This window comes from Varroa jacobsoni, unplaced genomic scaffold (assembly GCF_002532875.2).
Source record: "Varroa jacobsoni isolate VJ856 unplaced genomic scaffold, vjacob_1.0 scaffold_1199, whole genome shotgun sequence".
In the NCBI taxonomy this organism is placed as follows: Eukaryota; Metazoa; Arthropoda; class Arachnida; order Mesostigmata; family Varroidae; genus Varroa; species Varroa jacobsoni.
Genome location: NW_019214101.1, coordinates 46,637 through 67,642, shown reverse-complemented (window position 1 = coordinate 67,642; position 21,006 = coordinate 46,637). Strand labels below are relative to the sequence as shown.

At 42.0% G+C, this 21,006-nt stretch overlaps 2 protein-coding genes across 5 annotated transcripts in view; one reads left to right on the top strand and one right to left on the bottom strand.

The window, feature by feature from the left end:
• LOC111267552 (uncharacterized) lies at nt 1–921 on the top strand. The gene is made up of 2 exons (XM_022845829.2): nt 1–117; nt 376–921. Exons 1-2 carry the CDS (start codon nt 109–111, stop codon nt 823–825), a joined length of 459 nt encoding a protein of 152 aa, XP_022701564.1. The 5' UTR covers nt 1–108; the 3' UTR covers nt 826–921.
• Nucleotides 922–1,407: 486 nt separating this feature from the next.
• The window catches only part of LOC111267551 (catalase), a 34,994-nt gene continuing 15,395 nt past the window's right edge, over nt 1,408–21,006 (bottom strand). For 2 of the 4 annotated variants that reach the window (XR_002684702.2, XR_002684703.2), the window contains exons 2-8: nt 12,940–13,002; nt 8,970–9,100; nt 7,324–7,837; nt 6,972–7,163; nt 6,135–6,734; nt 4,358–5,608; nt 1,408–3,090 (exon numbers count right to left, since the gene is read on the bottom strand). Coding sequence is in view for 2 of the 4 variants with exons in the window: in XM_022845827.2 (XP_022701562.1) it covers nt 5,585–5,608; nt 6,135–6,734; nt 6,972–7,163; nt 7,324–7,837; nt 8,970–9,100; nt 12,940–13,002 (1,524 nt within the window). In the remaining 2 variants the exon portion in view is untranslated. Of the gene's footprint in view, nt 3,091–4,356; nt 5,609–6,134; nt 6,735–6,971; nt 7,164–7,323; nt 7,838–8,969; nt 9,101–12,939; nt 13,003–21,006 lie in introns of those variants that run through there. The other 2 variants (XM_022845828.1, XM_022845827.2) reach the window with 2 other exon arrangements.

Sequence of the window (21,006 nt, the reverse complement as noted above, 5' to 3'; positions counted from 1 at the left end):
AAGCAATCGCCCGATCGCCTCTGGTCGGCCGGTCGAGTCAGCGTATATAAGTCCAGCAATATCCCCATTGTGTCATAGTTCCATTGAACATCAACTCAATCATTTAACATGTTCGCTGTACGTACTGCTCTAGACTCGATGAGCCTAGTGTTCTCTTAGATATATGTACCAGGTGGTCAATTCTCTAAAAGTGGCTAACAGTTGACAGTCTTCTAAAGTAGAATGCGTTATTAGATATAGAAATATGCTTTTCCAGTGCACCATTGATTTATTTTTAGATATGATTATACCGTGGTGTACCGCAACATAAGTGTAAGAATAACGGTTTAGATAGTTAAATCATAGACACTTTTCTCATTCTCTAACGTTTTGTAGAGGCTCGCCGTCGTTGCCCTCGCTGTGGCTGGAGCCCACGCTGGCAGTCTTGGGTACGGTCTTGCTGCTCCCGCCTACGGGGCTGCCATCGCTGCCCCCGTTTACGGAGGAGCTATCGCTGCTCCCGCCTATGCTCCTGCCGCCTATGGCTACGGAGCTGCTCTTGCCGCCCCTATTGCTAAGGTGGCTGCCGCCCCTGTCGTTGCGTCGTCTTACGCCACCGTGACCAAACACGTCGCTGCCCCCGTTGCCTATGCCGCCCCCATCGCTAAGGTCGCCGCTGCCCCCGTTGCCTATGCCGCCCCCATCGCAAAGGTCGCCGCTGCTCCCGTTCTGGCTGCCCCAGCCTATGGAGCTGCCATTGCTGCCCCTGCCGCCTACGGTCTTGGCTACGGATCTGCTATTGCCGCTCCCGCTTACGGCCTCGGATACGGAAAGGCTCTTTACTAAATTACCTATTAACTAATTTCGAGATCATAATGTAAATTAAGTTCAATGAAGATTGTTGTACCCAATAAAATTACGAATTGGGTAGTATCAATGTGATGCGTTTAGTCCTGTTTGCGGAAAACAGTGGTGGGATCGTGGGTTTTGTAGCTCGTAGGATTATAGTACCTGCGAGGCATCATTTTCCACTATCTATTTAGGGCATGATTAATTATAGTTTCAATGTGCGTTTGTAAACCTTTTAGTACAGCTATATGCTTAGCGTTAACTATATAGTTATATACTTAGCAATAGTTACTAAATTGATAGACAATGATAGTGTTAACCTGCGCTAGTAAATACTAAAGTATAAAAATTGTACAATATCGACATAGATATAATATCGACAAGGATACAGGGCTAAGTATGCTAACCTATGAGAACGTTTATCTGGAATATTTTAACGGTCTTTTGTGAGTGTTTTCTGTGAAAATTCAGCTAGTAGTAAAGCATGTAAAAGTGGAGCTCAACTTTAAGGAATGATTTATTAGAACATTAATTAAGGTGTAAAGCTACCCTAGAGGCATACATGAATACGAAGAAAAGTAACTCGAGAAAATTAACATATTTTTTATTATTATGGCAATTACTTACTAGTAATACAATTTTTGATGATGACATGAAAATACCGATATTTTTTTTACTGAAGCGCGAGGACAACACATATTTTTACAATACAAAAACATGACAAAGCGAGGCTTGTTTCATTTCACAACAAGTTGTGTGAATAACCGTAATGCTCGGAAGCCAAAACTCTAACTTCCAAATATTTAGCTAAAGTCAACTAGAAAAAGTATTTTTAAACGAATTCATTGTTTTTATTAACGTCACAAATATTATACCCATAAAATTAAAGATCGGTGCAAGCATACATCTCGGCGGAATACTCGAATCAACGACCATCATCACAAACGTAGTTGTTCTTTACTCAGTTAACTATTTCTTAGTCCCTATTATAATCTTCTCAGCCGCTGAGTTTGGGACAGTACCAAGCAAAAACCTTGGTATAATTATAGCACAAAAATTCTATGTTATTTTTATATAGCAAATCAGCCTACCTAGCAGTCATGAGGTTTATAGTTGTGTCATGGTGCCCCGCATGTAGTGTACTTAAATAAAACTAGATTGCCAACATTATAATCAAGACTGTTGATATATGTACGACCGGCGTCTTATGGTATCTTGAGTCGAAATTTCACTGCTACGAAATAGATGCGCGAAAATAACTCGTTCTTTTTCTGCTAACAATTCAACTGCGGTTATTTATATGAACGGAACATTAAGTAACTCTTAGCGATCAAAACCAATTAAACGATGTCGCCCTATCGAGGACGCCCAACAGAGTTATATTTACGCATTCCAATATAATACTCAATATTCCTTACTCAATATGCCTATTTATTTCCCGCATTTTTTAGTGCGTGGCAAATCTTCGCATGCCGGCAGTAAAAACATGTGTTTCTCACTATGATAAGTGGTCACTATTCTTTCCAGTGTTATTTATTAAACCTTTGTGTTATTACAGAGTTGCATTATTGTAGCTTTGGTTTGTCCTCTTGAGGCGGATGCAGTAAAAAATAGCGCAAATTCATGAGTGCCATATTGAAGTAAACTTTTCGAAATGGCTCGACGTACTTTTCGATTATAATTAAATGCATGATCGTAATTTCGAATTTTTCGGTGTTTCTTCTTTCGTTGTCGTGCTTTTTTCTGCATCGAGCTTTGATGGATGATAGTTTTTTTAGCTGCCGTCTCTGATTTATTGTCGCCATGATACTCTTTGAAAACTCTTTTTACAGATTCCTTGCGGTTAGTGTTATCCCTTTAAATTATTTATTTGTGGTGAAATAGATTCTCATGCGCAAATGACATGCGATAAAATTATTTAACTCTATCAGTAAATAAAAACAGGGCAATTGGGGCTGTGAACAACACACAGAAAGATTGTATTTCTGTATCGGTATAAAGTTCATATCCTGTAAAACCAAAAAATTTTAATCTCTGTTTATGGCACTTTAGCAATACAACGAGTAAAAATACTGGTTTGTTTCATCTATTCACATTTTATTATTAGTATTAGATATTATGCGCATGATATATTAATAACGGGACATATCAGCATGTCGCACACATCGGTCGACCCTTATTCCTGCTTTTCCGGCCTTCTATCTACGCTCTTTTTTGCAATCAGTGTCCAGCGTATAGCTACTATCAGAGCTTAGCTTTTTCCTGAAATGGAGAAGTGAAACATAGGCGTTAGAGTGCCAAGTCTATCCAGGTACAAGTATGAGGTAGGATAGATTGCATGGGCTAAATTGCTAGCTAAGCGAACGGACCACGTCTATTGTTTTAGCTCAATCACAGCGAACAGCATAGCCGAATAAATATTAATATACAATAAAAAAATAAAACACTAAAGCAAATCATCGATAACTAGAAGAGATCATACAGATTGAAAAGTCATTGTTATGCGGATAAGACCCACTTTTCGTTTGATTCCGCAACAGTGATGTGCTCCTAAAACCGCCACCACTATTTGTATGTGTAATTCTTTTACAATCATTGCAGATCTGGGTACCACGAACAAAGGCTATAGCAATTCTGCGCACGTATTGGGTCACAGAAGCGAGATCTAGCTAAGCATAAACAATCTGCCATCATTTGCCTCACGATACGAGCACCAGCCGAACACGGCAACAGCAAATTAACCAAAGATAGAAAGAGTCATTCTTGATACTGCTTTATTCAAGCCCGTCTACAGCGCAAACATCCCAACACTGAAGTAAGTATCACCGCTATATTAGTTCAACAGTATTTCGAAGCCAGGACACAGTTAGGTACAGCCTAATAAAAAAAAAGTTACAGACAAACTACGGGGGCCACAGGTTTAGGCCACGTACGAGTCTGTTAATATGAGAATCTTTCGTTTTTTCGCACGCAGCTTATCGCAAGCACGGATAGTACGCTTGCACGTCGCATCGTTTTATAACGTGCGCGAAACAACAGCAACAAGAGCGACATTAAAAATTTCCACCTGCGCCACACGTCGCAGAATTAGCTATAGTAATAGGGAGGAATTAAAGTATTCGGACCTCGGAGGTTACACGGCTACCCCTTTTGCTAAAGGATGACATCAGAAAGGATTCCTGGCCTTCTAGCGTTATACTGGCTATGCTGTACTGTTCTGGGTCGGGACTCGGGGAACTCACGAACGCATCAAGATAATCGCTCGCATTACGGGAAGTTACAAAGCAGGAACCACAGGGACAACAAGGGAATTTGGGCAAATTGTAGCGACGAACAGTTTGTGTGCACTCGATGATACACGTAGGGTTAGGGTTCAGGCACATGGAAAAATGTTCGGTTAAGATCAACAAGCATCATATTACGCTCTTTAACAACAAAATCATTTATCATTGGATATATCCAAATAAAAAGCGAAGAAGAGAAAGATTTGCACTGCAAATTTTCTCGCGAGTCATTTGGGGGTACCTACCTGGAGCGAAAAGCACCGTTGATGAAATTGCTGTGACGAATGGAGTTTGGGTCGAAGACGTAACACGGAAGAAGGTTGTAACGACTGGGTAGAGGTATAGAAGAGAGCATAAATGGGCCAACAAATCGAAAACATAGCGGCCACCAGACATACCCATATAAGGCTCAAGGACAGGGGCAAACAAAAAGGGGGGTGAAAAATATACAGGGGCAAATTTAAGGAGCAATAGAGTGACAGAAGAAGAGAGCAGATTTTTGACGGCCTTCGAGAAGGATGCCCTTGTGAGAGCTCGGACAAGGATATACTTATAGAATCATGCTAGTAAAAGTATCCTTGATTTCGTAAACATAATCTGATCGGTCGACATTCACACAGCGGGTTATATAAAGGCTTATATGCAGCAGTGTGCGCTCCAACGCCAATTCTAAATTGCGACAGACGTACGCTCGCTAACCGACATAGACACACAGAGAGAAATTACCCACTAAACCTATTATACCAGGCAGATTCTTTGCTAATGTGCGTGCGAGCGTATTTTTCTATCTTGTTGTTTACGCCGCTGATAATTTTAATCAACAATATAGTAGGATTAAATCGCATGATCGTGATATGAGCCTTGTTGGCCTCCACCTTCGTTATTTTCATCGCAGGTTATATTGTGCGTTATCGAAAGGGCCAAAATGTGGGCGAACAAATGGATGAGACCACGTTGGGAGCACACATAGACTGATTATTTTCCAAAGCGACGCTAGGTTTGCCGTCAGCTACGACAGTTGCTTGCCCCTGCAAATTAGGGCCAAGCATACCAGCAGCATATTGGGACGCAGTGGCAACTTGCGAGACAGAAGACGAAGCGGCCGTCTGCAACTGGTCCTCCATTTGTTGGAGACCGATTAGCATATCCGTCATGTCCATCTCGCCCGAATGCCCTACGCGGCTTTCAGTTGCTGTTGGGTCTTCAGCGCTGTCCCCGACTTGCGTCGTATCTGCTAAAGCCTTTTGCTGCGGCACCAACTGATCGGTATCCATTGAGGAACCCTCTTCTTCGAAATCCTCATCTAGCATAGAAGCTTTGTCAGAAAGGGGAACCGAAGTATTAGCGTGCAAGGAAGAACTTTGTGAAAATGAGATCGGTGGCGTAGGGGGTCGGTAGCGGGAAGGTGGAGAGGTTGGACGCAAGTGTGAATGATCTGGGAATGGCGTGCTGGTAGGGGAAGAGTCCCCATATCAGATTTCATTGCTTTCAGTCGCCTCCAGATGGCATAGTTGTACAAAAGGAGAATAGGGTTATGCAAGCAGACCAACAGAGATAAGGCAGGACGAGTACAAAGTAAAAGAAACCTATGTTAGAGATATATGGATCACGGAAGGCTAGAGCTGGCTAGTCACGAAACGACTTTGATGACTGACGCGCAGCTAATAGCGGTAGAATATTGTATAAGCCTAATTAGTATCGTCTAGTATGTAGGACGTACCAGTAACACGAGTCGATAATAGGCGACGATGTATTGATGACAATAACTTAATTGAAATCTTTTTGATAATATTAATAGTTTTATAGCGATCCCTTTACGGACGCCTAGGTGACTGGTACGCTCAGTCTAATTTTTATCAGATGCGTTATATCAAACATGTAATCATTGATATATTATTATTATCTTCGGAAGAAAGCAAGGCACAGATGTTTCGCAACACGGTGTTACAACATGTATCGTAAAGTAATAGAATATATCTGTGTATTGTGTGTGTTATGTATTCACGAAGCTTATGCACTCACGAGAGCCTGGATCTTGGATCGGATAGCAGCTCCAAGGGCGGGGTGAGCGGATGTGAAGTTCTTAATAGCGCGCTGCTGAATGAAATCTTGGGCATCCTTAAGATGGTTGGCGATATTCGAAGCGAGCCGCTCCCTCTCAGGCTGCGACAGCATTTTGTAGAAGAGACCAGGCTGAGTAAAGTTGTCCTCATCCTCGGAGTTCCAACGACTGACGTCGGCGGTGACCCATTTTTCGCCGAAATTCTCCTTGTATTTAAGGTTGGTGACGGGCCCGCCAAACGAGTCCGGGTAGTAGTTAGTCGCAGCGCCCTGGTTGCCATTGATACACATAGCACCGTCGCGCTGTGCGTTACGTACTCGTGTAGCATAGGGGCAGTTGACAGGGATTTGCAAGTAGTTGGGCCCAAGACGATGGCGGTGGGTGTCGTTGTAAGAGAACAGACGACCCTGCAACATCTTGTCTGGTGATGGCTCGATTCCGGGCACGAGGTTAGCAGGCGAAAAAGCCATCTGCTCGACTTCGGCGAAATAGTTGGTAGGATTACGATTCAATACAAGTTTTCCGACGGGAATTAACGGGTAGTCTGCATGAGGCCACACCTAGTTAGTGAGAAAAAAAAAACTTAGAAATCGTGTATTTACCGTGATATTGTTTCAAGTGATTCGATTAGCTCTATTTCCCACTACACACTTCGATATATAATACAGGCCATAATCTTGATTGAAAACACGAATATTATCATCGATGAGTAATCATCGATATTATGTTTGCAGATACATATCAGATTGTCTCATCAGCCGTGATGCTAAAAGTGTATAAACATTACTGTTATTTACCTTAGTGACGTCGAATGGATTAAAGGGGAACTTCTCTGCTTGTTGAGAAGTCATAATCTGAATGTACAGAGTCCACGACGGGTGCTTGCCGTTCTCGATGGCGTTGTACAGGTCGCGGATAGAGTAATCCGGATCTGAGGCAGCCAACTCGTTGGCACGCTCGACTGTCAAGTTACTGATACCCTGATCAGTCTATAAGGCAGGAGAAAGTACACGTCAGTTAGGCCAGAATAGATCGATGCATCAAGCCTCAGGAAGTTAACGACAGAGACGGCTGTCTTCTACGACGCGTACGTCAATTCGATTGCAAGGAATTAATATGCTATTAATGAAATTTCTAACAGCACCTTACCTTGTAGTGGAACTTGCAGTAGTTGATGTCATTATCAGCATTGACCAGCTTGAATGTGTGGCTGCCGTACCCATTCATGTGGCGGTATCCATTAGGAATTCCTCGGTCGGAGAAGAGGATGAGAACTTGGTGGGTGCTTTCGGGGCGCAATGAAAGAAAGTCCCAGAACATGTCAGGATCTTTGCAATGAGTGCGAGGGTTCCGCTTCTGCGTGTGAATGAAACTGGGGAACAAGAACGGGTCACGAATAAAAAAAATCGGTGTGTTATTGCCCACAATATCCCAATTACCCTCCTCAGTGTAGAACTTCACAGCGAAACCACGCGGGTCACGGACAGTATCAGCCGAACCTGACTCGCCACCGACGGTGGAAAAACGAACAGCGATGGGGGTTCGTTTGCCGATCGAAGCGAAGACGGCAGCCTTCGAATATTTCGTAATATCGTCAGTTACCTCGAAATAGCCGAAGGCACCAGCTCCCTTGGCGTGCACCACACGTTCGGGGATCCTCTCCCTATATAGTAGCAGAAAAAAGAGCAAGTGGATATTGACATTCGTATTAAAGCTACAGTGTGTGTACAGGCTGCAAAAATCTTACAATCCGAACATTTTAGCAAATGGTTCGTACGCTCATTAAATGAATAACTGTCAATTCTTTATACCAAAGGACTTGGATTATTCATTAGAATACAGATTGTATGTATAGATTTACTTAAAGTCAGTATTTTTGTTATGTTATGATTTATTCCTTGATTTTTGCCAACATTTTTTTCTTTGTTCAATCATACTTGTCGTGCAGTATATACCGTCAGAACGGATTAGACCAGTCGATAGAGAGTATGTATAAATGGCATTTCAGAGTCTCCTAAGCAATAAGGCGCTCAAGCAACTTAAGAGTGTCGTTAAGGGCCGTTTCTACAACCGCGATTTTTTCAAAGTAAATCAAAAGACATTTTTTTCTTTCTCTCTATGTTTTGCGATTTGAACTATCAATTATTGTTACGCGCAGTGTCCTGTGGAAAAGTGGGTTGCTATTTTTCGCGTTTACCCTCGAAAATCTAGGTCAGTCACTGCTTTCATAGTGTATAGAGCCCTATAAAATGCTGAAAAGATAAAGCGGACGATTTTATTAGCGTAAACAATCAAAAGGCAATCACAATATCGGCGCTTTACCTAGTCCTCAAACGCCGTCTATATATACTAGGCTTCGCCAATATGTCATGTAAGGTAAACTTCGACTTGGTTCAGAAACCGTGTTATGCTTTGTCATAAGACAACCTAGATCTTCACATCTCGGACACACTCAACGTGATGGATCTTATCTGAAAACGAGTGTCGATACGTTTAGCTTTATTGCAACGAGATGCCCTGAGTGATTAGTTTGACTAATAATATGGTCCTACCGTTTTACGATACTTTCACACAAATATGAGACCATTACTAGCTGATAATATTTTCAATGGGAACTACATTATTTTGTGTTGCGCGACCACAACGTTCATGACTTATAGCCTTCCTATACCGAAGGGACGAGCATGTTCTTGAAGATATGGAGTACTGAATAATTAAATCTATGCCGGTCGTCACAGAAAAATTGTGGAACACTAAATTTATTACTGAATAATAAATTCGTTTGATCCTCTCACCTGTCGAAGTGAGCCATCTCATCAATGAAGACAACATCTTGGAGCAAAGCGGGTCCCCGTTTTCCAGCGGTCTGGATGTTCAACTTGTCGCCGACGGGACATCCAGTTCCAGTAGTAAGCTGGGCATTTTTCTGCAGTGAAGCAACGTATGGAGAGCATTAAGCTTTTAAATTTCGTATTGTCAACGCCAGCAGTTGTGGAATCTAAGTTCTTCCGTAAAAATGATATAAACGTAACAGAAATTAGTAGAGTCTCGGTATAGTCGTAGTGCTATCTCATTGTCGCCGAGAGTTACCATTAGAAAAACCGATAGCCTTGCTCGTATCCCTTAAGGCGTGCAACATAGTTTTTATTCTAATAGGTTCTGTTTGTTATATAATTCGTCCTGCGCTCTATCCTCCGGTTCTATGCTCGCACTTCGTACGGGCATTCAGCCATTTGCTTAACTTTCAATGTTCATATAAATGCTTGTGGATGTTTATATTCACGATCGCGTGTTTTCCATACTGCCGCTTCCTGTTTCATCCCCGTTCCGCGTCACCCCACAGCATCCTTCTTCAGATTGTTTCTACTGCAAAGGACTTGGGAGAAGGTGGAGGTTGATTTGCTGGCGTGCTCGGCCAGGAAAATCGCTTGGATCCGCAAACTGCGAATGGTTGGAACATAGAAGGCGCCTTCGCAAAACATCCAGCTGTGCCATATAAGAAAAAGCTCATCATCAAAAAGATCGCAAAAGAAACAGCCACCCCTGCGAGACGAAGAATGATAAATAACATACATGTATATATATATATATATATATATATATAGATATTCGACAATATGATTGTGTCGTGACTGTGTTACCCCTTGCATTCAAAGATTGTAACCATTTTTTTACAAAGTTATTTTACCTAGACGACTTGAAGTGCTAATTTCTTTTATACGAACAGATCCCAAAAGCTCCGAATTCAAATGTAGTATTATGACTATCTGTAAAATTATCTTATCGAAATTTAATCAACAGCATATTGAATAGAAGATCATTTCTATTGGAATGATAGGGCTATACCTCTATAGAGTCATGGTAGAATTAGGACACAAACCTTTGCCTTCAAATAGGCCTTTCACCAGTTATTTTAAATGTTCTTACAAAACGTCGATTAAGACGTACGTCTGACGGCAACCTACGTGAACAAGCCTTCGGTGCTTCTTGAAAGTGAGAGCATGCCAAAGTCTGTTTTTAATAAGGTTTTTTGCAACTCGTATCCTTCAGTAATGCTATGTCAAGCAAAGCAGACCGCGCAGTCTTCTAGACAGTGAGAACTGCTTTATCTTTATTTAGTACATGGCTCTCCTATCAAAAAGCTAAAAATCATTTTACATTAGGTCGACCCCCAGCCAATACCGGTTGGTATTTTGTCTGGGGGGGGGGGGAACGATACGCAATGTAAATCCAGAAGATAACAACACTTAGCCATCAGGGACAGGTCGGTTTAGGCCGATGAATATATCTTCATCATGTCGCTTTTTCGTTAAAAAATGACAAATGCATGAAATCGCGTTGGACTCTTATTGGAAGAAGCAACGTCAACTCAGAATGTAACAACATGTAATGTGAATTAGATCAGGACAGCTCTTAGGAAGAGGTCAATGTTTGTCGGCTGGGTTTGGTGACTTCGAATGGTTAAACCCTTCCGTGGCCGGCCAGAAAAGCAATAGGCACTGCAAAATGAACTTTAGGTTCGTTCACGGCGCAAAAGTCTAGCCTGAATCGTTCACTGATAAGGCAAAATCGTCGTTATGTGGCAGGCGGGCTGCTTAGCAAATTTAGCGATGTGAAACTCTAACAAATAGACGGCGACCCCGCAAGGATTGCAGCTTTGTGAGAATTTCAATCTGGATTAGGTAGTAGACCATTTATTGGAGTCTTATATGATCGAATAACATATGATGCCTAAGTTGTTATGAAACCTGTTCAGGGTTGAATGACACTCCTGCCTAGAATAGGAATACTTAGAACACCTTAGAAGAATGAAATTAGATCCTCGGCTTAGCACCAACTAAGATAACTAGGACTCGTGTAAGGTCGCTTATTTAATGAAGTTGTTTTCTATTATGTTCAATTTCTTGGTCTAAACATAGTCTATCAGAATAGCTATAATTGCCAGCTATTATTTGCTGTATATATAGAGATACACGTGAATATCAAGGTACCATCTTTGCTTATCGCCTTTGCCGTCACCGCAAAGAGGTTGAATCAAGTTCAACGAGCCCTTGTTAACAGCCAGACATTCACCCATCGTGACCAAATCGTCAAAGAGAACGCTGCTAACGAACTCAATTGACGGAAAGTTGATTAATGTAATTTAATGTAAAATATATATATATATATATATATTTACGATATTTTTGAGATGTAAGGTAAAAGGCTCCAAACTTGTGGTAAATCTGGGGATGATTTTGTATTAATAGACAGTATTTCTTCAACCTATAGATGAGAGCATACATGGAAGAGTGTAATAAATCTGCGGGAACAAATAACGATGATTACCTAGTTTTGAGCACAAACAACCTTTTGGCATAGGCGGCTTTTAACAAGCGCAGCGTCCTTAGTAAAGTTCACCATTTATTGACTTAGGTTTAGTTCTTCGAAAAACTCGCTAATAAGCCAAGATAGTCTTGGAATTAAATCGAATAGTATTATCCGTGGCTTAGGCACACGAAGCCGTAAAAGATAAACTAATTTAAACTTACGGTAGCGAAGATGGAAAAATCTGCAAAGTTCGCTGGTGGATGAATTTTAAAACAGACGTAAGGTATCACAAACACTAGTACAAATATGAACTCTAAAATAGGAACAATATATAATAAACATCTGGATGAACCTTAGGTTATCAAAAGCCTCATAAATGAAACCCTTTTCCCTCCTATAGCTCTTACGAACCAGTATTATCCTATTCCAGCTGGATAACAGCAAGCAACTTACCATCAAGCGAGCATAATTATCGACCTTAATTATTGTCACTTGAGGACCTATCGTCACATTTCCACAGCGCCTTAGACTGCACACCTATTCGCCATTAAGGTCGGGCCATTGCAGCGAGTGGTGCCATAGTCGAGCTAACATTAATAGTGTAGTAAGTTATCGAACTTCTTTCTTAGTGTCCTTCTCTGTTTTCCAGCCGCAAGGGTCTGTTCCATTATTCGAGGTTTTTTGTTTTGACGGTGAACGTTCTCGGCGGCACACCCGGTGCTCAGCAAAGCATTACGTTGCGCTAATAACGCTGCACCAATGACAGAACAAACACAAAAAGCGTTTCGTCGCCGACATCCGTCGCGCTGTTTCCGTCGCGTTTTAGACGCTGCCCCCAGCAACTCGGCAACCCACTGAAGGGCCAGTACAATGGACTGAATTCCACTTTAGGCACCTCTCGTGGCTGTTTTTATAGCTGCAACGAAAGCTGCTGTTCATTCCAGACCCACTCTATGACCCCGACTGTTTTCTGCAAGAGCAATTGCGGCGGCGGCGGCGGTCGGTGTTTTTGTTGTTGGTGCCTTCTTGGGACGTAACGTCCTGCCCCATCCATCTAAACGCTATTGAGCGCCACACTAGTTCAGCAAAAGGCGGCAAGATCAATTGAGTGAAAGAAATTTGCTGGCAATTGCCATTACGAGAATGATGGTGGGCATTCGATGCGGTAGTAATAACTCGGAGTAATAATAAATCGGAGTTCTACAGAGGGCACTAGTGGCAAGTGAATCGAATGTACCCAGACATCGTCTCGCGTTACTTAATCGTCAGGAGATTCACGGAAGAAATGACGTGTTGAAGTTTGACAACGGAAAGAGAAAAACCTGTTTTAATTAAGATGGCTGAACGAATGGAGGGTATGAAGTTTAACTTATCTAGAAAATATCATTTTCAGCTCTCTCACGCTTTGCTAGAGAATCGTTTATTTGCAATTTATTTGCGAATGCTTTTCTCTACCTCATTTGCGGGGCAGGCACTGTACTCCTTGCATTGATCCATGACCTTATCACGACAAGCCATCTGTAATAAAGCAAATAACTACTGTTATACATACATAGAGTGATAATACGTATTTAAAACTTAAAAAAATATCGATGCATTGCTTAGTTGAGTGATTACAATAGTTCACTAGGTAACTTAATGCATTCAAATAGATGTTGGCACAACGAGATGTCACAGTTCGGTATTTAACGTACTAGTTTGACGTGTTACTTCGTTAACGACATCCGATTGACCAATACGCGAGGCCGGAGATAAAACGAAGGCTAGATCAGAAGATCTTTTTCCCCAAAAAATTCAAAAAACTCCCTGGAGAAGCAGCATAATAATTTAGCAACGAAAATGATTATTGCGAATAGCAGTATCTAAGTTGGGCAGTGTATTGCTTATCTGGATGTAAAGTCGCGGATTTTTCTACACGTACATTTAGATACATACAGTCTCGCTACGGCCGAAAGCCCGAAAAATGATAACGGCGTCGAATTCAGATCATTAAGTATCCAGAAAACATTCAGTATTTCGACATCAGGGAGCCCAGAGAGAGGAAATCTTTTCAATTGAATTCTGAACGACATACAACGCATTTTATTACGATGAAATCAAATTGGCCTTTTCTGTCTCCATCGGAACAGGCGTGTTACGTTAACTCCGTCAGAGGTATTTTATTTAGCGAACTGTTAGCCAATAGCGGGAAACCTTACCCACATTAACACTTTTTGATACACATTTAGACAAGATCACGTCTCTGCGGCTCTTTGCCTGAAGGCAGTAGATTGTGTTGCTTGCTAGCAATTTCAGATGTGGCGGTGACCCCAAAATAAAGCATTCGTTTACGGTAACTGCCTGTCGAACTTCCGTTTGAATTTGAGCGCCGGTCTTTTCCGTAAACAGAGACACAGGCGAACGCATAAGATTATTTACCTGTAATTTGCTACGGCCAATAGCTTCCGTTTTTAGCAAATGGAGCTTTTCACAGAACATAAATAGTTCAAGCCTAGCTCTCTCCGTACACAGCCAACGGTCTAATAGAAATCCACTCCAGCCTTCGTATATAATGCCCCCAATCTGCGGGTTTGGCTACACCCAATTCCACCATTGCTGGTTCAGTTATTGTTATAGTTGATTCTGTACTATAAGCGCAATTTAAGAGCATTGAGCAACTGCATTGGGTGTGGTGTGGTGGCTGGTGCCGCATTCGACCAGTTTAAACGGTAACAGCTCACTCTTTAGCAGTCCCTGTAAACAAGTGGCCTTGAAAAACCAATTCTAAAAAGGTCAAAAACCTGGGAGTCGCAGGTGGTCCAACGGGCTAGGAGGCTACGAGGAGCTGAAATGGATCGGCCACAAACGTTTTATCAAAATTTGTTAGGGGATAGTTTGGCGGTATGATGTGCACCAATGAAGGCAATCGAAAACGTTCGGATACGTCAATCTTCGAATGGTACTTGAACAGTGGAAGGCGCTTTGGGCGATATACTCAACTTCTGCTCGGGGAATGAAAAAAACAATCGTTTGCTGTTCACTCTGTGATTTAGTACGAATTGACCAAGTTACAGTCTCTGCAAAAGAATCAACAAACACAAAGGTCCCGTAGAGGCCGGTACTCATGACCCCCCAATACTTCAAAAATAAACAAATACAGATAATACGAACGGAACATATCCTCGACAATAATAGATTCCGCCATAGATTGCCTCGTGAGAAAGCGCACACACAAGGGAAACAAATTGTAGACAGTAACATCAAGGAAGCTCCACGGCTGTATATCGTGCACAGCGTAGGCTTATAGAAAAATTGTTATTGGAAAATGTCGGATATTTCATCCGTGAACGTGAATCTTACATAGGCATATAGTTGCATTACGTCCAGGATTTGTAGGTTGCGTGCCCGATAGGTGCAACGATAAGCAAACAAATCAAGATGTTCTCATAACCAAGCCTTCCTGTTCAGTTGTCGTCTCCTTTTTTTTTTTAGAGAAAACAGTGTAAGAGAAAACTTACTGACTGCTGATTTTCGTAGAACGCATTGCATAGCCACTTCGCGCCGAACAAATTTTACGGATTTTTGGCAAAATTTAGATTAGATAAGCTAGTAACAGTGTGTATTGTACTGTTCTGTTCTTGCGTACACAATACGCGATCTTGGCGACCATTATTTATAGAACACGTAATTTACGTACAAACGCAAAGATTAAATAAGCAAGTCGTCAGCTCTGCCACGTATGACTCTGTGTTGACAATGGATCTCCAATATAAAACAGCATCACAAGTGCGTCCAAACTCCCAACAAGGATACATGCGTGTTAGGCGCATAGTCAGCACACATAGAGACATATCCGTAGGCGAGATCCCTTGAGGACGTAATTCGGGAAAGTCCTGTCTGCCTATTCGTTTCGTATACCGAAATAACAGAGGAGACAGGCGAATCTTTTTTATAAAGCACTATACAAGGGCATATTAGCACAGCTGTAGTTCCGCTATACTTGACAGTGACAGGGCCTATCCGACGACAGTTCCGTGGTCCCAGTTACTTTTACGGTCGCTGCTGAACCAACGTAATATTACGATGCCCAGAGGTATGCACGATGTGTGTTCGTCGTATCGTATCGTATTGTGTTGCTGAGTCACAGTATATGCTACTAACAGTAATGGTGGCAGTAGTACAGAGGCAATATAACGAACTGGAAAATGCATAGACCACTTATACGTCCTTGGCAAATGGACATAAACGGTGACAAACTCAGCACTAGGAGAGCTGATGTAGCATGATGTGCACCATCGGGAAGACCTTGCCCTTGACATCATCATCATCAGTATCAGCAGCAACAATATCAGCGACAGAGTAGTAGTTAGCGACGTCTGTCTCGTTCGTTTCTGATCATAAGATAAAACCAGACAAAACAAGATTTGCTGTCATCCTGAGGAAGGATACGCGGGTAAGCGGGGATGACACGATCATCGGAAACCCGCTAAAGCTCTTTGAAGTGCGCTAATACAACTATCGTCTGATGAAGATATGAGGGGATTTTCCTCGTCGCTCGCATGACACGGACATGTAGGACGTACGCGTTATATTATATACGGATACTGGCACGTATTCATATTAGAGACGATAAATTTACATCGTATTCTTTACCTAGACTCGCGTTACTGATTAGAATGTTCACTGAACCTGGATGAGATAATAGATTATCTCTACATGACATATGTAAACACGTAGGTGCTTTTCTCTCATAATTACTAAGAGATTCGGTAGCCTCAATAGAGTTCATCAAAAAGGTATGCAGCCCAGGGTCCTCATTTTATCTTTATGCTGTAGATTTGGGACCTACAACCACCAGTTGCGCAATACCAGCTCGGAAATTGGCGGAAAGTATGTGGCAGTAGAGATATTGAAGTAAAAGGGTTACTGCTACTGTAGCCGAACTCCTAACCGGAGCCTCATCGCTTACTCCGTCTGGAGATCGAGGGTGTTACACAGAACGAAACTTTGTACCATAAACATGACAGTAGCGAAAGCACGCGAAAGTCTCCTCCAGGCAAATGGCGAAACTACGGTCGTCACATAGTAACCACGTCCATTCTGTGATCATGGGACCTGGCCGAACGTGATCTCCCCGAACGGAGCAGCCGCTTTACGAACCAGGCTCTCCTACAATTACATACACAGTCCTTTTACCTTTTGAAGTTACGGAACTAGCAGACTGCTATCACTACTATAAAGGGCGGCCCCAGTTCCCCACCTCCGGAGAGAAACCCCTCAGTGATGAGTGCTTAGTCAGAGCCGTACGGGTCGCCCGCTCACACTACCTCCACATAATTTTCTGTATAACGTCACGGTAACTGTTCAACGGACTTTGTAGCCACCTAGTCCATACTTTCTGCGCCGACAATATAGCAGCACTAAACATCTATCTCTGTATCCACTTGTCGAGAGTTTGCTCGGACAGTTTTACCCAATCCCCGTGGACATTATAGACTGCACAACGTAGAGAACAGGTGACGCAAGGCAGGCTCAGGTTAAAAGGCCGAAAAAGGCTTACAGCTAACTATCAGAAAACGACCGAACTATCAAAGTACTCTGTTTCGAATGATTGACTTATACAAATCGACTGTGTTACTGCAGATATTCGAAATTAACCTCATTAACGGCAGGTGATAATAAGACGTGCTAACCAAGGGTCGCGTACGCCGCCTGGTTGTCATGAGAATACCACCAGTGCTGCAGAATAGTGTAGAATGACTTTATCTGTAGCATAAATCGCAAAGATACCTATTGCGTTGTACGATACTTACGCTGCGTTTAAAGCAATTGTAGGTGTTTGTATATTTGTTTTTCCCAAACCATTTAGCATTCGTTGCATAACTGCGAGGCACCTATTTAGGTGTCATGGTCATACTGCCCACAACCTTTCCAAAAAAGCTACGTTTGTGATAAAATTGTAATTACGCATGTAGAAGATTCGATAAGATAGAACGCGATATTTTAGGGCATAGTGCGCTTAGAATCTTCTGTCGGCAGACTTCTAATAAATCAAAGAACACGAAATATGTTTCTAATATTACGAAAAAGCGGAAAGTAAATTTAGTCAAGTGGAAAAAAGGGCTAGACCAGCTTTACATTTTACCTATAGAGTCTTTAAAATAATAATAAAGATAAATAATAGTAATCGTCATTATTAATATGTCCTGTTGAGAAATTAGATGCATCAAAGGCATCACCATGATATGAGTAGCCTACGGGGCAAATTTGGTTCAATGACGGGCAAAAAGGGATGTGGGCCATTGCAGTTCCCGCGCTTACCACGTCGAAAACAGATCTGGTCCTATTCTGTTTCGATTCTCCATTGGCCGGCGGGTCTTCGGTTCAACCTTCGCATCGTTTACCAATACGCTGAACACGACTGTTGCCGGCGAACGTATTGATCAGACGTCGCCGTCTGTACTGCTTTATACCTAATTTATAACAATTTGTTTATAGAATTTCGCTTTTTTATATTTTTACCGCGCGCGCTATTATAAGAGCGTAATTCGGTTAAATGCTACGCTGTTACAAATAGGTTTTACATCAACAAATCACTTTTGCGTTATTAAACTCGTTGCACATTAGCTAAGCGAAGGATGGTCCTCTAAAGGCTCAGCTTTCATTTTCAACCGGCGCAAGGCCCTACGAGACTTTGCAAGCCGATGTGTTTTGTACTACCTTCTCATTCTATTACTTATTGTTATTATTATTCTGTATGAGTTAAATTCGAAGAAAGTTATAAGGGGAAGTTTAGAATGGCGCGAACATGTGCGACGCGCGTCGAATCGCCGAATGGTTGCCGTGTGACTCTAGATCAAATGTGTGTGCAGTCGCTTGTTCCGCGTAGTCGGTAATTGCATAAACCCCATTTACGTCAGACCCATTCGGTGTGGCCATCCTTCCATCGGCGAGAAGTATTGCGAAGCTCCGAAAGTTGGCACCCAGTGCCAACGGGTTCACGAGGCGTGACTGTTTGCTTTTTCTATTTGATTTATATTCGGTATGCAACCATCATCACGATATTAATTGAAACTGCTTAGTGTCCGGACAAACCCTAATTTGTTGTTTTAGTTTTGCCACTTTCCTCCATATCGTGTGCACATTGAGATTTAACATCATTATATATAATGTATAACTGTCTGCAGAAAAAAAGACTTATTTTTAGTCAAATAGGCACAGTTATCCATGCTATACTTCTTTGTGATATTACATGCATGATTTACAATAGACTTCAGCAAGAGCAGAGAGTCGTTTCGTTCAGTCGACCGGTGATTTTCAGGGCGCCGACGCGCCCCACTGGGTAGAAACGACCAACCTCTGTCAGCGCTTACATATATCACTATAACCACAGCAGTTATCATAAGAATTCTTTTCCATTTGTGACCTACGCCTACACCATTCGTTAACTGCGGTGGTGGCAGATAGTCCCATCTGCCGTTCCGTTTTTTCCCTGTTGTTGTTAATGATCCATATCGCTTCGTTTTTTTTTTGCTCTCCTGATATCCGAATAAAATACATGTTTGCGTAATGTCCTAGAAATCAAATTTATCTCAATTCTTGCACGATCGAAGATGTAGTGAACACTTACTAGACTTTCGTTATATTGGTCATTGTTTTCTTCAGTAATTGTGTACGCACATTGCCTGCCACAGCATCGTTCTATAAACGTTTATCATTGCCGCGTGTCCTATTCGCCCTGATCCCAGTCGCCCGTTTTAGTTGCCCGGTTTAGCATTGTATTATCTTTGGAGACAGTCAACATGGTTCCTGTACTAGGCACTCTGTTTATCAAACAATGCGCTTCATAATCGTATATGAAAATCAAGTATATACACTAGAACAAGATACAAAATAATCGAAAAAAAAATCTTTCCCTGATAGTGCCTGCAGCGATATGTTAATAACAAAAACTTAGGCCCGACATCTGCTTCCTGCCTAACTCGAATTTTTTTCTTTCTCTTTCATTTAAGCTTGGTCTCGTTTCCCGGTTGAACCGCGATGCTCCAAGAGTAAGAAGAGGCACATCAGCTTGTAAGAACGTAATGTTCATTACTAAATCTGTTGACAATGCGCGGAAGACGCCGGCGAAACAACCGGCACTTTGCAGTGAGATCCTACAATATGTCGAATCCTGGGAGCGTTTGCCATTTCACGCGTGGCCACCTTCTCTCGATGGATAGGACTAAAAGAGGCGGGTTTTGGACAATATTTTGAATTTTATCAGACGTCACCCCACCACGAGACGATTGCGAAAGAAAGCGAAGAAACCAATCGTTCTGTAGACGGGTAAATGTGTAAATATATCGTAATCCTAAAGCACCGTACATATTCTGGCCAAAGAGAGCGATTTAGCGCATAACCAATAAGTAGAAGTAGTGATGGTTTTTCTCTGCCAATAACATAAAAACCAGAAAGGGGCAAAAAAAAAGACGCGAATTCAGCAGTAGCGGCAACGGTAACAGTGTGAAGTGCTTGATCTTGTGAGGGGCCGTCTCGTAGCTTATTTTATTCATACTTTAAATCTTGTTACATTCCAATTCTGTCGAGAATCCTTTACATCTATGTTTGTGGCATGACATATGGCCCTATGGCTTTATGCTACCTCAATGTTTGTTGCACTCGCGGTTATTATTACTATTAGGTTTTCTTATTGATACTAAGCCTGCTCACTAATGGTAGTAATAAAATGGATTTATATTATGCGAATTTATTATTATAAGTGAGCCGTTCAAATGGTAAGAGCAGAAACAATACGAGACGATGGTTGAAAGAACAAGGAGTTTACCTTTATACAGCGAAATATACCGTATACAGAGAAATTGAATATTTACGTAAAAAGCCCCCTTCTTTCATTGCTGAACGATTGCGGCCCTCGTTTCGCTTTGCTCATCTCTGTGTCTAGCAACGACGGCATCTGTCTATGCACTGCCTGCGACGGTGCCTCAAAGCAAATCCCGTTCCGTGACTGGGTTCGCGCACCTTTATCGCCTGAAGACTGTTACTTCGTAGACAGGCAGTAGTCCTTTGAACATAGTTTCTTTTCGAACAGCCTCACTATGACTGAGTATATTAGGCTGTCTACCGACTGGACTCCTAGCGGAATTTTATTTGGTACGGTGATTGTTGCAGTTGATGGGTACCGTGCACAAGCCAAACACTGAAATGCCAGTTCCATGCTATAACTTCCGATTTAACTCTCTCGTTAGAATTTTCTTTCGACACTTATTTCTTCTATAGAGCATTGATAAAGCCGATGTAAGATAAGGACCAGACTTCTCGTTTGAGAAAGCTATATATATCATGAGCGTTACGCGTGTCGTGCATATATGAGAATCATTTTATTGAGGAATTTAAAAATATTGGCCGGTGTTGAATTGAATCATGATGCAACTTCAAGAAGGCAGGGAATGTTAACTACTCCGGATTGCGTTACGGAACGTTCTGAAGTGAATTAGTACCCTGTTCCAGTACACAGAAATGAACGCAACCTGGCTAACCTCT